Source organism: Schistocerca piceifrons, chromosome 1, assembly GCF_021461385.2.
Source record: "Schistocerca piceifrons isolate TAMUIC-IGC-003096 chromosome 1, iqSchPice1.1, whole genome shotgun sequence".
Classification (NCBI taxonomy): Eukaryota; Metazoa; Arthropoda; class Insecta; order Orthoptera; family Acrididae; genus Schistocerca; species Schistocerca piceifrons.
In genome coordinates, this window is record NC_060138.1 from 127373324 (window position 1) to 127386745 (window position 13422).

The 13422-nt window shown below is 40.9% G+C and overlaps 1 protein-coding gene across 1 annotated transcript in view; it reads right to left on the reverse strand.

Moving 5' to 3' along the window:
• LOC124784723 (protein HID1) overlaps window positions 1–8882 on the reverse strand; it is a gene marked incomplete in the record, with an annotated part of 114032 nt that extends 105150 nt beyond the window's left edge. Inside the window, 2 exon segments of the mRNA XM_047254123.1 lie at window positions 8227–8440; window positions 8686–8882. Coding sequence (XP_047110079.1) covers window positions 8227–8440; window positions 8686–8751 — 280 coding nt within the window.
• Between the last annotated feature and the right edge of the window lie 4540 nt (window positions 8883–13422).

Below are 13422 nucleotides of genomic sequence, written 5' to 3' on the forward strand. Positions count from 1 at the left end.
GGGCGGCGGGAGAGAAAGAGAGGGGGTAGGGGGCGGCGGGAGAGAAAGAGAGGGGGTAGGGGGCGGCGGGAGAGAGTGGGGGTAGGGGGCGGCGGGAGAGAGAGGGGGTAGGTGGCGGCGGGAGAGAGTGAGGGTAGGGGGCGGCGGGAGAGAGCGGCAGGGGCGGTAGAGAGAGGGGGGGTAGGTGCAGGAGAGAGCGGCAGGGGCGGGGGCAGGAGAGAGCGGCAGGGGCGGGGGCAGGAGAGAGCGGCAGGGGCGGGGGCAGGAGAGAGCGGCAGGGGCGGGGGCAGGAGAGAGCGGCAGGGGCGGGGGCAGGAGAGAGGGGCGGGGGCAGGAGAGAGGGGCGGGGGCAGGAGAGAGGGGCGGGGGCAGGAGAGAGGGGCGGGGGCAGGAGAGAGGGTCGGGGGCAGGAGAGAGGGTCGGGGGCAGGAGAGAGGGGCGGGGGCAGGAGAGAGGTGCGGGGGCAGGAGAGAGGGGCGGGGGCAGGAGAGAGGGGCGGGGGCAGGAGAGAGGGGCGGGGGCAGGAGAGAGGGGCGGGGGCAGGAGAGAGGGGCGGGGGCAGGAGAGAGGGGCGGGGGCAGGAGAGAGGGGCGGGGGCAGGAGAGAGGGGCGGGGGCAGGAGAGAGGGGCGGGGGCAGGAGAGAGGGGCGGGGGCAGGAGAGAGGGGCGGGGGCAGGAGAGAGGGGCGGGGGCAGGAGAGAGGGGCGGGGGCAGGAGAGAGGGGCGGGGGCAGGAGAGAGGGGCGGGGGCAGGAGAGAGGGGCGGGGGCAGGAGAGAGGGGCGGGGGCAGGAGAGAGGGGCGGGGGCAGGAGAGAGGGGCGGGGGCAGGAGAGAGGGGCGGGGGCAGGAGAGAGGGGCGGGGGCAGGAGAGAGGGGCGGGGGCAGGAGAGAGGGGCGGGGGCTTAGCTTCACTGTGCCAGAAGAAATATTTCTAAGTGCAATGCAGATAGAACTGAGGTTTTTAGTTAAGTAAACCATGTGCTGGTGGTACCTCAGTTTGTTATCCATCTGGATGTCAAAGAATCTCACAGACAAACATTAATTTAGTGTACACCCATTGATGTCTATTTTTATTTATTTGAAGTTGGATAATATGAGGCCTTTGTTGGCTTATAGGTTAAACTGATTACAGAGAATTCTCTTCATGACTAATAATGCTCTATACCACTAGAGCTTTGTTTCAAACTTATGCACACTGCAAACTTAGGGTCGAGGCCCCAGTTATGGCCACATGAAGGGCAATTCGAGATACACCACATTTTTAGTATAGGAAGAAAGTATACAAATTACTTTAAAAAATCCTATCTATTGCTTCAAAGTCTACACATTACAACCATGTAGAAACAAATATTCTAAGTTATTTAACAAAAGCAGAAAAAAATATTGAAAAATAAATGGCGCATTTCCCCAGTTTTGGCCATGTTAACCCTACCTATGGCCAGTTGTTTCCCCACTTATGGCCACTTCATATTATAATAAAACTATGGCTAAAATAATTGTCAATCCATGTGCCAGAAAGTAATTTGTGCTTTATACAAGTATATAAGACAACAGACAACAAACATACATCAAATAGGTAAAAGGTACAGAAACTGAATGAACAGAAAAAAAAATTCGTTAGGCAAAGAATTGTCCCAGTAATTACTTAAATCAATTTCCACACACGTTTATTTCTCACGAGTATCAATGGAACCAGGGAACTTTGTTTTTAATGAACGTCCTTCTTGCATCAAGACTGGATCTGGCAGTTTCCCTAAAATATCTTCACCCGTTATAGTCGAAACATCATTTTCAATGTATTCGAAACAAGTTTTCTGAACATTAGAATTTTTTAGGCACTGAATTTCATATTCAGAGTCAGAAAGCACTTTCAAAATTACAGATACATACTTAAAAATTGCAGGTCTTGTTCTTCTATTTCCTGCTAAACTAAATTTTACCAAAATAAAGTCCCTTACTTTCAAATTCTCACTCGAAGATAGTTTCACATTTTCTGGTATTTCATCTTCATCTCCTTCTACATAGTCATCGAAACTGCTTCCATTGTCCGTCCATTCTCGTTCCTCGGAAGACCTTGTTGGCCTATCACTTAACTCTTGTCTGTTTCTTGTTTTCCCCCTTTTTACGTGAGATAATGCCAAGTGCTGCTCTTTGGACTTTAATTCCTTCATAGCTTCTCTTTTCCTTTTTTCCTGCTCCTTCTCCTGCTTCTCTTTTTCCTTCAGTTCATGATATTCCACCCACTTGTCACTAGTCACAACAGTGGGTGTATGTTCTTTCTTTCTCTTTGTGCCTCGTTGTTTAGGTTCTGGCCAAGTGATAACACTTTCAAAAACTGTTGCTAATGATTTTGGTGGTGTCACTTGGATACACACTGAAGATGGACTATGGTTGGATATTGGAGTACCTGAATTAAGTGAAATACTGTTGGGGGTTGTTGATATATCTGCAGGAATAAGACTGTTGGTGGGTGTTGAAGGAATATCTGAATTGCGTGTTGAAAATATGTCAATATTATCAACATTTTGATTAAGTCTGTCTGCGTTTTGTGAAACATTCTCTGTTTGATTATCTTCAGAGGGAGGCGCTATGCTATCTGTCAGAATGTCATCAGTGTTACCACTAGCACCATGCATTTCAACCTCATCAGCTACTTTTTCTCCAGAACTTGAAAAGTAATAATGCTTCTTGATTTCCTTCCCACTCATGATTGCTTCTCTTGGTTGCTCTGAACTCATCTAGAAGGACAGGATCAATTTGCTTTTCTATGTATGAGAAATGTCTCGGAAGTTCCTCATTTGTCTGAACTGTGGTTGAGGCTGGTATACTACGAACAACTATCTTGCTGTAATCTACATTGTTCACATTAAATGGAAACAGACCAGTGGCCCTGAAACCAGCACGAATATTTGCCACCATTTTAGGTTCTGTAATAATTTGTGACAGAACAGAAGGTACATCAGATTTTGAAATTTCAGTGCCATTATTTTCAAAATGCCATTTCTGAACAATCTTCTTCCACATTTTTTTTATAGGTCCAAAGACAGCTACATCTAATAGTTGCAAGATGTGTGTAGAATTGGGATGGAGAGCAACTAGAATGATCTGATTTTCCCTACAATATCTGCTCAAATGAAGTGTCAAATGAGAGCAGTGCCCATCTAAAAATATTACTACAGGCCGGGGAATTTCAGCTTCTTTCAAGAACGGATCAAATACATTTGTTATATACTCAAAAAAACTTTCACCTGTCATCCACCTATTTTCTGTTTTTCCAATGCCCCAGTTTGGAGGAGCTGCTTTCACCAATGATGCTGGAATCCTTGCATATTTGAACAGTGTTAAGGGAGGAGCAACTTTTCCAGCAGCATTCACTGCAAACAATGTAGTAACGTTATCTTCGTCAGAGTTACACGACTCTTCATAAACATGATGGCCACGAGGACCTATGATTAATTCCCCTTTAGGAGCCAGAAAAAAAGAAGTTTCATCCATATTAAAAATTCTATTTGGGTCATTTAACACATCCATATCATTTAAAGTGATGGATACTTCTGAAACCAGTTTCTTATTTTCTCTTCTGTAACAGAACCTCTAGACCTATTGACATATTCTGCATGTTTTTGTGACAGAACCTTGTGCCTCTTAAGAAATCCATAATACCACTTTTTTCCAGGTCGATTGTTAGTAAATGTAGCCTTACAACTTTCCATATCTGCATTCTCAATAAGTTTGTGCACACATGCACAGAGATTTTCTTTAGTAACTGGAAATCCCATGCTAGAACAGTCCAAAACCCAGTCCACCAATTTTTTTTCAATTTGTTCTCCTAAGACAGAAAGTGGACCACAGTGCCCTGTAGATTCTTTTGGAGATACACCAGAAATTTTGTTTCTTAATGTTGTCCTTGGAACTTTGTACAACTTGTTTGCAGTAGCAACCTTCATTCCCTCATCAATAGCCTTTAGAGCATCTTTAACATTGCTGGGAGAATACTGAAACTTCTTATTGTTTGGTTGACTCATTTTTCCTATAAATAATGCACAAAGATTTAGTTAAAGAATGTTGCATATTTGAATAGTGCCTATTGCATATTTTGTATCTTACAAGCATAGGTAAATTAGTATGATATGCCAAGACAATACTAACAATGAGGTATACATTGATTTAAAAATACCAAAAATATTTTAATAAGCCTATTTAAATAAAATTAGCCTAGTGTAATGTAGGACAGAACACTAATATTGATGTTTTTGTATCAGTTTTTAGAAGTGGCCAAAACAGGATACATATATGTCTCCACTTATGGCCACATAAATGGCCATAACACGGAACCAGGGATAAATAGGGATCTGTTAATGGCCACATACTTTTGATAACATGTTTTTAGGCTGAGCGATATAAAACTTTAAAGAAATGAAAATATAATGTCTTATCTTACCTCTGAACAGATTAAGTTTCTTCTGATTTTTTATTTAAACATGTAAAATACAAAAAAACAGATCATGTGTTGCTTAAAGAAAACTTCTGCAAAACCCAGCTTCTGCAACACTGATCATTTCACAAAATGGTGTCTCCAAACAAAAACAGGCAAAAGAATGATTATGTAGACAAATGAAGAGAGCCTTTCACAAAGTTTATAATAATCTATAGTAGAACTGGCTGGTATTCCAGAGAAGCTTAAAAATTAACCTTTGACATCAAGGTGGCCATAAGTGGGGTAGTGGCCAAAACTAGAGCCTTCACCCTACTTCCTTTTTTTCTGGCACAGCAAAGAATTCTCTAGTATCATTTCTCACGCACTTTGATGAAAGCTAGTTCTTCTGCATAAAATGGGACTTATCTATCTCTCTATCCACTTACATCCAAGCTGGAGAGTAGGATGGGAGGGGGAACTCCCATCTATTTTTGGGGAAGTGGGTGAAATGGAGGAACAAAGCACAATTCCTTACAAAATAAAACACAGGAATATTGAAAAACTGTTTTTTAATCACAGCCCCATATTAGTTACCATAACTACAATGTACTTCACTGAAAGGTTATAGTTTGAGACTTGTATGTAATTATTTTGCTATTGCCATTACTTGTGAATGGGAGCAGCAATGCTATGTGAAGCTTTTAGAGCTCATAGCAATGCAGCATTTTCAGTTGCAAGGAGAATACTTGTGAACAGCAGAGTAGTTCTGATATTTCCTGACTAATGATTCTGGGTACACTTGCTGGGTCAGGAGGAGTGTTCTATATGAGTCGTCGGCTTTGGCCAGTGGCATAATGTTAATGGCACATGTCATGTCAAATTTCAGTGCATATATTCATAGTTTTGTTGTTAGTTGGTGAAGCCAACAATTTTGGTACTAAAAAGATCTTATGGTGACAGATTGATCTGGAGCTTAGTTTGAAGTCTAGATTAACTTGGAAGATGACAATTTGGTTGTGAGTTGGTGAAGGGAACAAATCTGATATTAAACTAAACCTGGTTGTGGTGACAGACTGGTCTGCAGCTTAACCTCTTTGAAAAACATCAATAATATCATATCATCATACTGTTTATGGGATTTGTCTCATGTTTCCTACATCACTAGTCAAATCCAACACTTGTGTCAAACATACTTCTGTATCCCACTTGCTATTACTCAGTTCTGATTCTCTTCAAACTGATACCAAGTTGAAGGGAAAATCTCAGGTTTCCAGCCATGTGGCAGTGTTAAAATACCACACCACTTTGAAGAGTGTCATTATCTTCTGAGTCTCTTTGAAATGTCACATTATTTTAACACTGCCACCCAGCTGGAAGTCCAAGAGCTTTTCATCAGTAGTACATGCCAGGAGAGTCTACATTCACCTATGATACCAAGTTGATGTAACTATGTGTGGTGGTTGTGATGTGATTTCAGATTTTGAAGGCCTCTCCTACCCCCTGCTTACATCCATAGCAGTCTCTACTAATGACTTTCTTGAAAGTCTCTAATAGCTTATACCTAACAAATTCCATATCAAATGTGAGAAATGCTACCTTTGCCAATTTTTTCAAAAAAATTCAATTGCTTTTTGGCAGCATTACTATTAAAATGTATACTATTGGCACAACACAACCATAAAAGCCTGATACAATGGAAATTATATTAATGAAGAAATACTGGACATTGAATTGCTTGCAGTTTACTGTTATTTATTCGAACACTAAAATTCCCACAAATATTTGCACCACCAATGTTCTTAAGATGTGACCAAAGTAAATTATGATTCTGTGCATGGGCTTATGTCAGTTCTAATGCTACAGACAGTGAACACTTTAAGCAAGTTCTTTTTTAAAATTGAGATATTTCTTTTATTTATTTATTCTTACATAGCCCATTCATTACAATGGTACCGAACAGGTCAGATACATACACAAATCGTACATGCGTACAGAAAACAAAGTAGGATAGTATTAGGTGAGCATAGGGCAGGACATCAACCATGGCCTAAACAAAGGAAACATTCCAGCATGAACCTTTGCCTTTAGTTCTATTGTTTTGTTAAACTCTGCACTACATCACAGTGTTTGTTTGACAGCTCTGAAATGCTGCTTCAGTTTTTTTTTAATGTTTGTCATTCACTGTCACTTTCACATTTTTATAATTCTTTATGTGTCTTTCTAGTGAAACTAGTTCACAGTTAAGGTTGCACCATTTACTACAGGTTGATGCCTATCCACTGGTCAGAAGAACACTGACTGGCAGCTAGTTTTTAACATGACATACTACCACATCAATAACTCATCAGAGATCAAACTTAGTGATGCCATCTGTTCTGTCCACCATTTCCATATTGTTCTCCTACTGCTGGTGATAGTTACTACAGTTAGTTGCAAACAACTGGGAATGGTAATCTAAATGTCACACCACTTTTTGTTGTTTCTCTATGCAACATGTTTAACTTATATAACATAATGTTTGAAGCTAGCAAAAAGGGATAACGTTTCCATAATAATACAGCAACATGCATTACAGAAGTTTGTGGAAATTTATACATGCTCAAGGACTCAAACAGTTGCAGCTGCCAGAGTCACACTGCTCACATGAGTAATGGGAAACTGACAACACAGCCCCCTTCTTCTCTCAACCATATCTGACCTGCCGTCACCCTGTTATTGTGATGCATGGCATACTGTGGTGTTAACACAAACCATCAGGTTGGTGAGCGCTCTGTTTTTATGTGAAAGATTCTCTTGATTGTGTCTGTCATTGCAAAAGAAAGCAATCTGATGTGAGCGTTGATAAACTAAAGGCTACAAATCAATTGGGTCCACTGAACTTATTGATGCTAAATGTCAGCTTCTCAGACTACACGCCACATCATCACAATGTTGCATTATACTTACACAGTCAGAGAACACCGATTTTAAAAGAAAATCTGTATTAGATTTTGGAATGTAGGCTGTAGTAACAGGCTAGCCTATAATGTAGTCTGACATCAAGGTTAGGTTGGAAGACGACAGATTGGTTGAGAGTTGGTGAAGCAATATCTAACACTTCAGTTAACACAGTTAGCCTGTTACAAGACAAACAGTAGATAATCTACATTCTGTGAAACACAATCAACTGCTTCCAATATAACTGAGAATTGGGTGAAAAAACTGGGCAAACTACATAACTGAGCCACCCCATTTAGAGGTCAGAAATATTAGTGTTAACAAAGCCCCACTTTTTGACATACAGAAAAGATAAATGTATCTTTCCTGATAATAAGGTAAAATCAACTGCTTCTCCACATTTCCAAATTGTAAACATTGCTAGCATGATTAGCGTTCCTTTCCAAATTCCTTCCTAATGTTCCTATAACTTATTAATATTCAGTGGTAAACTGAGGATTAAACAGACCTAGCTTTGTCATATATTTTACAAAATTATGACAACAGATTGTTAACATCAATTAAGAAGATAATAGCTGTATATATACACAAAGTAATTGAGTTTTACTGCTAGGCTGATGTATGGTATTTTTCTTCATTACACACATTTTTTTTTTTTTTTTTTTTAATCCTGCAATCCTAAACTGCAACGAATGTACTACTAGTAATAAGCTTGCCTTTTTGTAGAAAATGTTGAGTACAGAGTATCTCAAAGAAAACATTTAATTTGGGAGGTTCATTTACATTATTTTCATTTTACAGCTCTCATTCACGTTTTATTTTCCATCAGAATTTTAATATGTTAGGGTAAATAATAGGAGTATTTACTTTACCAGTTTGTTGTTCATGCTGTGTACGACAGCTGTTATCCACGGCTTTAACCAATTTCTCAACCGCTTTATAACATAGTGTCGCCAAATTCGATGGCGCTTCTTCGCGCAAAGCTCGAATTTCTGGTGCAGGAACTAATGTAAACACATCCTGCACGTTTGTCACATTTTCCGACCAAAACTGATCCCAAAAACTGTCATCTCCTGCGTCAATTGGCTGGAAGAAACATCAAATATCAAAACAAACTTTAGTTTTGTCACACGTATGTTAATTTTTCCTTTTCATTTTTTTGAAGAAATAATTACTTCGGAAACATATGTTTCGAAAACACTCCTGATAACTACTTTATGAAGTGTACATCGTCTTGCCACATATATATATTTACAAACGAACTGTTGTTTCTGACACATAAACTTGCAGACGACGCTCAGACATGTCATTATTGGTAATTTGATCTTTACCTGTGTTTTGGAGGTAAGTTGTACAACAGCTTTGCGAAAATTAAGTTTTGTATCCGTGTTCCCCATACTTGTACTGTGTTCTCGCACTTGTTTATAGTATTTACATCTGACGTATACTTGTGTCAACTTCCTTTCCTTTTTTTTTACCCCTACAGTCTTTGTGCGCTCCCCCCACCTACCGAGGATTAAACCAAGGATTATTACTGTTTAACCAGAACACGAGTACCACGGCCGCCTGTAATAGAGGCGGCCGTGCGAGTACATAAGGAAGGTTCCACCTCCTTGGGTTCCAAAACGCTAATGTTACTTGAATGAAGCGTGGCTAAATTCCTGTACATAGCTTCCTGGCTTTAAATTATTCACTATTGCCTGTATTTTTTCGAACTTGCAATTTCATTACATTAAGAATTCGTACATTCTCTAAAACCTATAAAACATTCCAAGGTCATCAGCGTTATTTAAATGATAGTTTCCACTATTTCTTCATTGAGGCAGTCTAGTAACACTGGAGAGGCTTGTAAAAAGTCTGTAGTCCGTTGAAGTTAAGCAAATCTGTAAATTCTTGTAGTTTTCTTCACACAACGTAAATTAAGAAATTTACGAGACTACGCGGAACGCCAAAACTTTCCACAATGTGTTTCAAATGGCGGCATTCGCACAGGCCGTCAACGGAAAGGGACGGGACGGATCGCTATGTAAAAGTTAGGCTTCTCGGAATAAAGTTTTGACGTTGACGTTGGTGGGGAATGGTATCGTCGTCTGCTAATATCGGAAGTTGCCCTATTTTCCATGGTGCTCACTTTTGTAACAGAAGTTGATTTTGTGCTTCTGCTTTTCCTTAGTCTTTATTTTATTATTCAACTTTGTTTTCATAGTACACTGCAAATGTTCCATGGCAACTTGGATTTTTTTCTATTGTGTGTTCTTCCGAAAGCGAAGTCACATATCTGAAAACCAAAAAATTATTTAAGTTTTACAATAACAGAACAGAGTTGGCACCCACATTGTATTTAAATAAGAACATATAGTAAGTTGATGAAGCAGTATCACATTAAGTGAAAAATTGAGCTCTAATGAAGATATCAGCGTGACAAAGGCCACCATCCGAACAAATTACCAAGCGATGTGGTGCATTGGTTAGCACGCTGGACTCTCATTCAGGAGGACAATAATTCAAACCCATGTCCGGCCAAGGAGATCTAGGTTTTCCGTGGTTTACCTAAATCGCTTCAGGCAAATGCCGGGATGGTTCCTTTGAAAGGGCACAGCCGACATCCTTCCCAGTCCTTCCCTAATGCGATGTGGCCAATGACCAATCTGTTTGGTTCCCTCCCCCCAAATCAACCAACCAAACCAATTACGTCTACATGTTCGAGAAAATCAGTCGGAATAGAACACGAAATATATACTCTCATGTACCATGAACATTAAACATTTATTAACGAATACAGAAAACAGAGCAAATATTCTGCAAGAGCATGAGACTTGTTATGCAAAAGAATAGTGTTAGTCGAGATCTGTCCCTATTTACAAGGAAGTTCTCATAATGTCACAATAAGGCCATGGGTGAGGCATTGTCCAACTTGTGACATGACACGTAAGTGGTGCCTTTAAATAATGATGCCAACTTTGACCATGTTGTTGCTTGCTGTGTGGAAACTGGTTGTCCTGTGATGCAGAGAACCACAGAATTTACTGAGTTGAGTACATAAATCTTACTCAGATTGTCAGCTGTGGTACACGGTGATGCGCAGTGGACAACAAAAGCGTGAAATCCAATTTGACACCAAGGCAAAGGCTAGCATTGCCATCAATATGTTGTAGACTGGTATAGCTTCTGGCCAATTGGTGAAACGATCAATTGCAGTTAACAGATAGAGTTGACTATAGGACAATGGTAGTGGATCTACTATATCGATATGCATGTGTGTGAAACGTTATAGTGTCCGGTAAATCTCCAACTGGCTCATGCACACGACAGAATATCTTACTGCATTGACATTGAAGACATGTTCAAGCTTACTCATGACAATAATTTTGCATACTAGGCCAGATAAAACATTTTGAAACCAGACGAGTTGATGGTCCAATGCCAGAGTGGCATAGGTTGTGGGGGCTGTCAAAAGCACATGTGTGGAATGTGAGTAGCCGAAAATAGTGAGACTGTCCAGCTAAAATTCCACAATAAGGCTTCACACCTGAACCAGGAATGTCGACGAGCTGTAACTGAAGGGTAGATGATGTATCATTCTGTAGTTTCTGGAGTTCCTGATCAGATTCTAGTGCCTAAGCATGTTGAACAAAATCAGTACCGTAACATTTGTTCCACTCATGGCAGACAGCCAGTAACCAAGTTGCTAATACCATAAATGTTGCGAAAGTCAGTGTTGAACTGGGCACAGTGAATTCCATAGGTCTGTATTGTCGCAGTGAACACTTGTTGTTGTTCTATCTAAAGATGAAGACAAATGGCTTGTGTTGCATAAATATTGTGAACTCTCTGGTTTACAACTGTGGCCGAAAATATTTGATTCATAGACAGTGAAAAGCTCACGATAAGCACTCCATTTTTATTGTGAAGGAGAGGGCTTGTGGAACAGAAGACAGATGGATGCCATTGACTTGCTGCAATAACACTTCACTGATAGCTGTCTGGCTAGCATCAACTACCATCACGAGACGTGCATCTTATGTGTGGTGTGACAGGAGTGCTATATTGTCTATGTTTCCCTATGCTACCTCAAAAGCAGCTCTCAGCACATTTGTCCAGTGGATCAGTGAAAGTCTTGGGTCCAATAAGTGCTGCAGTCAGCAGTTCTTGCAACTTGGCTGAACGGAGGTGGATGATGCTGACAAAAATTCTGCGTTCACAAGAAATGGTGTAGTTCTTTGTTGGTTCTGGCCATGAGAGCTTCATGGTGGCTTCTACTTTCTCAGGTAGCGGCAATGTTTCTGATGACAAAATTTGATGGCCCAAGAAGATAATCTGTGGTTTGCCAAAAGGCAGTATTTAACACCACACCACTAAGTGTTGCTGGACCGTTCTGCTGTGGCTGAAAAGACGAGGATGTCATCTAGGTACACAAAACAGAACGACAATCCTTGCAACACAGAATCAATGAACGTCTGCCAAGACTGAGCAGTGTTTTGCAAACTAAATGTCATACAAAGACTCTCAATCAAGCTGGATGGAGTGATTATGGCTGTCTTTGTAACATCTTTGTCTGCCACTGGAATTAATGTAAAGGCCTTCATGCAGTCCAGTACGCTAAACACAGTTGCACAACAGAGAGCACAGTTGTACTCCCTTAACAGGAGTGCTGGGTAACTGTCGGAAATTGATCTTGGATTAAGTGCACAATACTCACTAGATGGGCTCCTTGTGCCACACTTCTTGGGTACTAGATGGAAAGATGATTACCAAAGACTGCTAGAAGAACTGATAATTCCTTCCCTGAACATTGAGTCAAATTCTGCCCTTCTGATAGTGAGGCATTCAGGAGCTAAACGCCTAGAGTGGCATGAAAGTGTTGGGCCACCAGTCCTTTTCATGTAATGCATGGTGTTGTGATGTACCTCCCTTTGCTGGTAGTCGCGTTATGGCTGGAAATTGATCAAGCAACTCAGCGTATTGCTTCCTGCTGCATGAATTAGCTTGGTGCTGTGTGTCACTGCACTGAATTGGAATCCAGCAGCCGAAAGTCTAGTCATGCTGTCAGTAAGCCTCGTTTTTGCCACATCAGGCAGAAAGTGGCAACACACCAGGGAAATGGTTCCAGTTATTGACTCAGTGACAGCAGCAACTATAAAATTCCAAATGAAGGCGCATCACAGCCCATGCATGACTATCAATGAGTTGTTTGCAAAAGAAAGGCAGAATGTAGTTGGTGGTCAGTAAGTATAGGTGAATCCGAGGATAAATGCACAAATCTGAACCAGTATAAAAAAAAATTGTGTCTAGTCTTCCGATCACTAATGTAAAGACATTGAGAAACCACACAGCACTAGGATGCACTTGTGTCTGTCACTGCAGTTTGGGTAGGTGTAAAGCGAGATGCACTTAAATGCCTGATTTTTGGTGAGACCAGCGTATCATAGGGGACTGCTCTGCGCCACTGAGGACCAAAGATTCATCATGGAATAACTTTGTGATCTTCTGTGACAGTATCCTCTGTGATTGCTGGAGCTGAGACGACATAGTAGTTTACTTATCTGTTAAGCCAGAGCGTCGACCTTATCTGACAGGCAATCATATGTGCACGAGTCTCTGCCGATGATGAAGGAATGTTGCATGGTGCTGCTACTGCATTGATTGATGGTGACATCACTGCATCTTGAATCTTATCAGCCAGATCTGTCACATTGTCTAATGGCATTTCTGTTTGATTAGACACTATTACAGTTTTAACTTGGTCCAGAATACGGCCACTCCAAACCATATGTAGCAAGATGCCAGGTACACTTCTCGTGTCGACTACACTGTGTAGTTGTCTCAGGTACTGTGACAGCTTCCTGCCTCCAGTGTCTTCCTGTCATACAAGCTGACACACACGTGATGTGGACACTTCGTGAATCAATGCTGTCTTGAGTTTGTCATAAGAATCTTGTGTATGTTGTGCTGTAATTATGACTTTCAAATAAGTTGCGTAATGGAAGTCGAACTGACTAGCCACTATAGCAAATCTGGTTGAATCAGTAGTTATTCCTGCATAATGGAAACTCCCTTCTGCTTGTGCA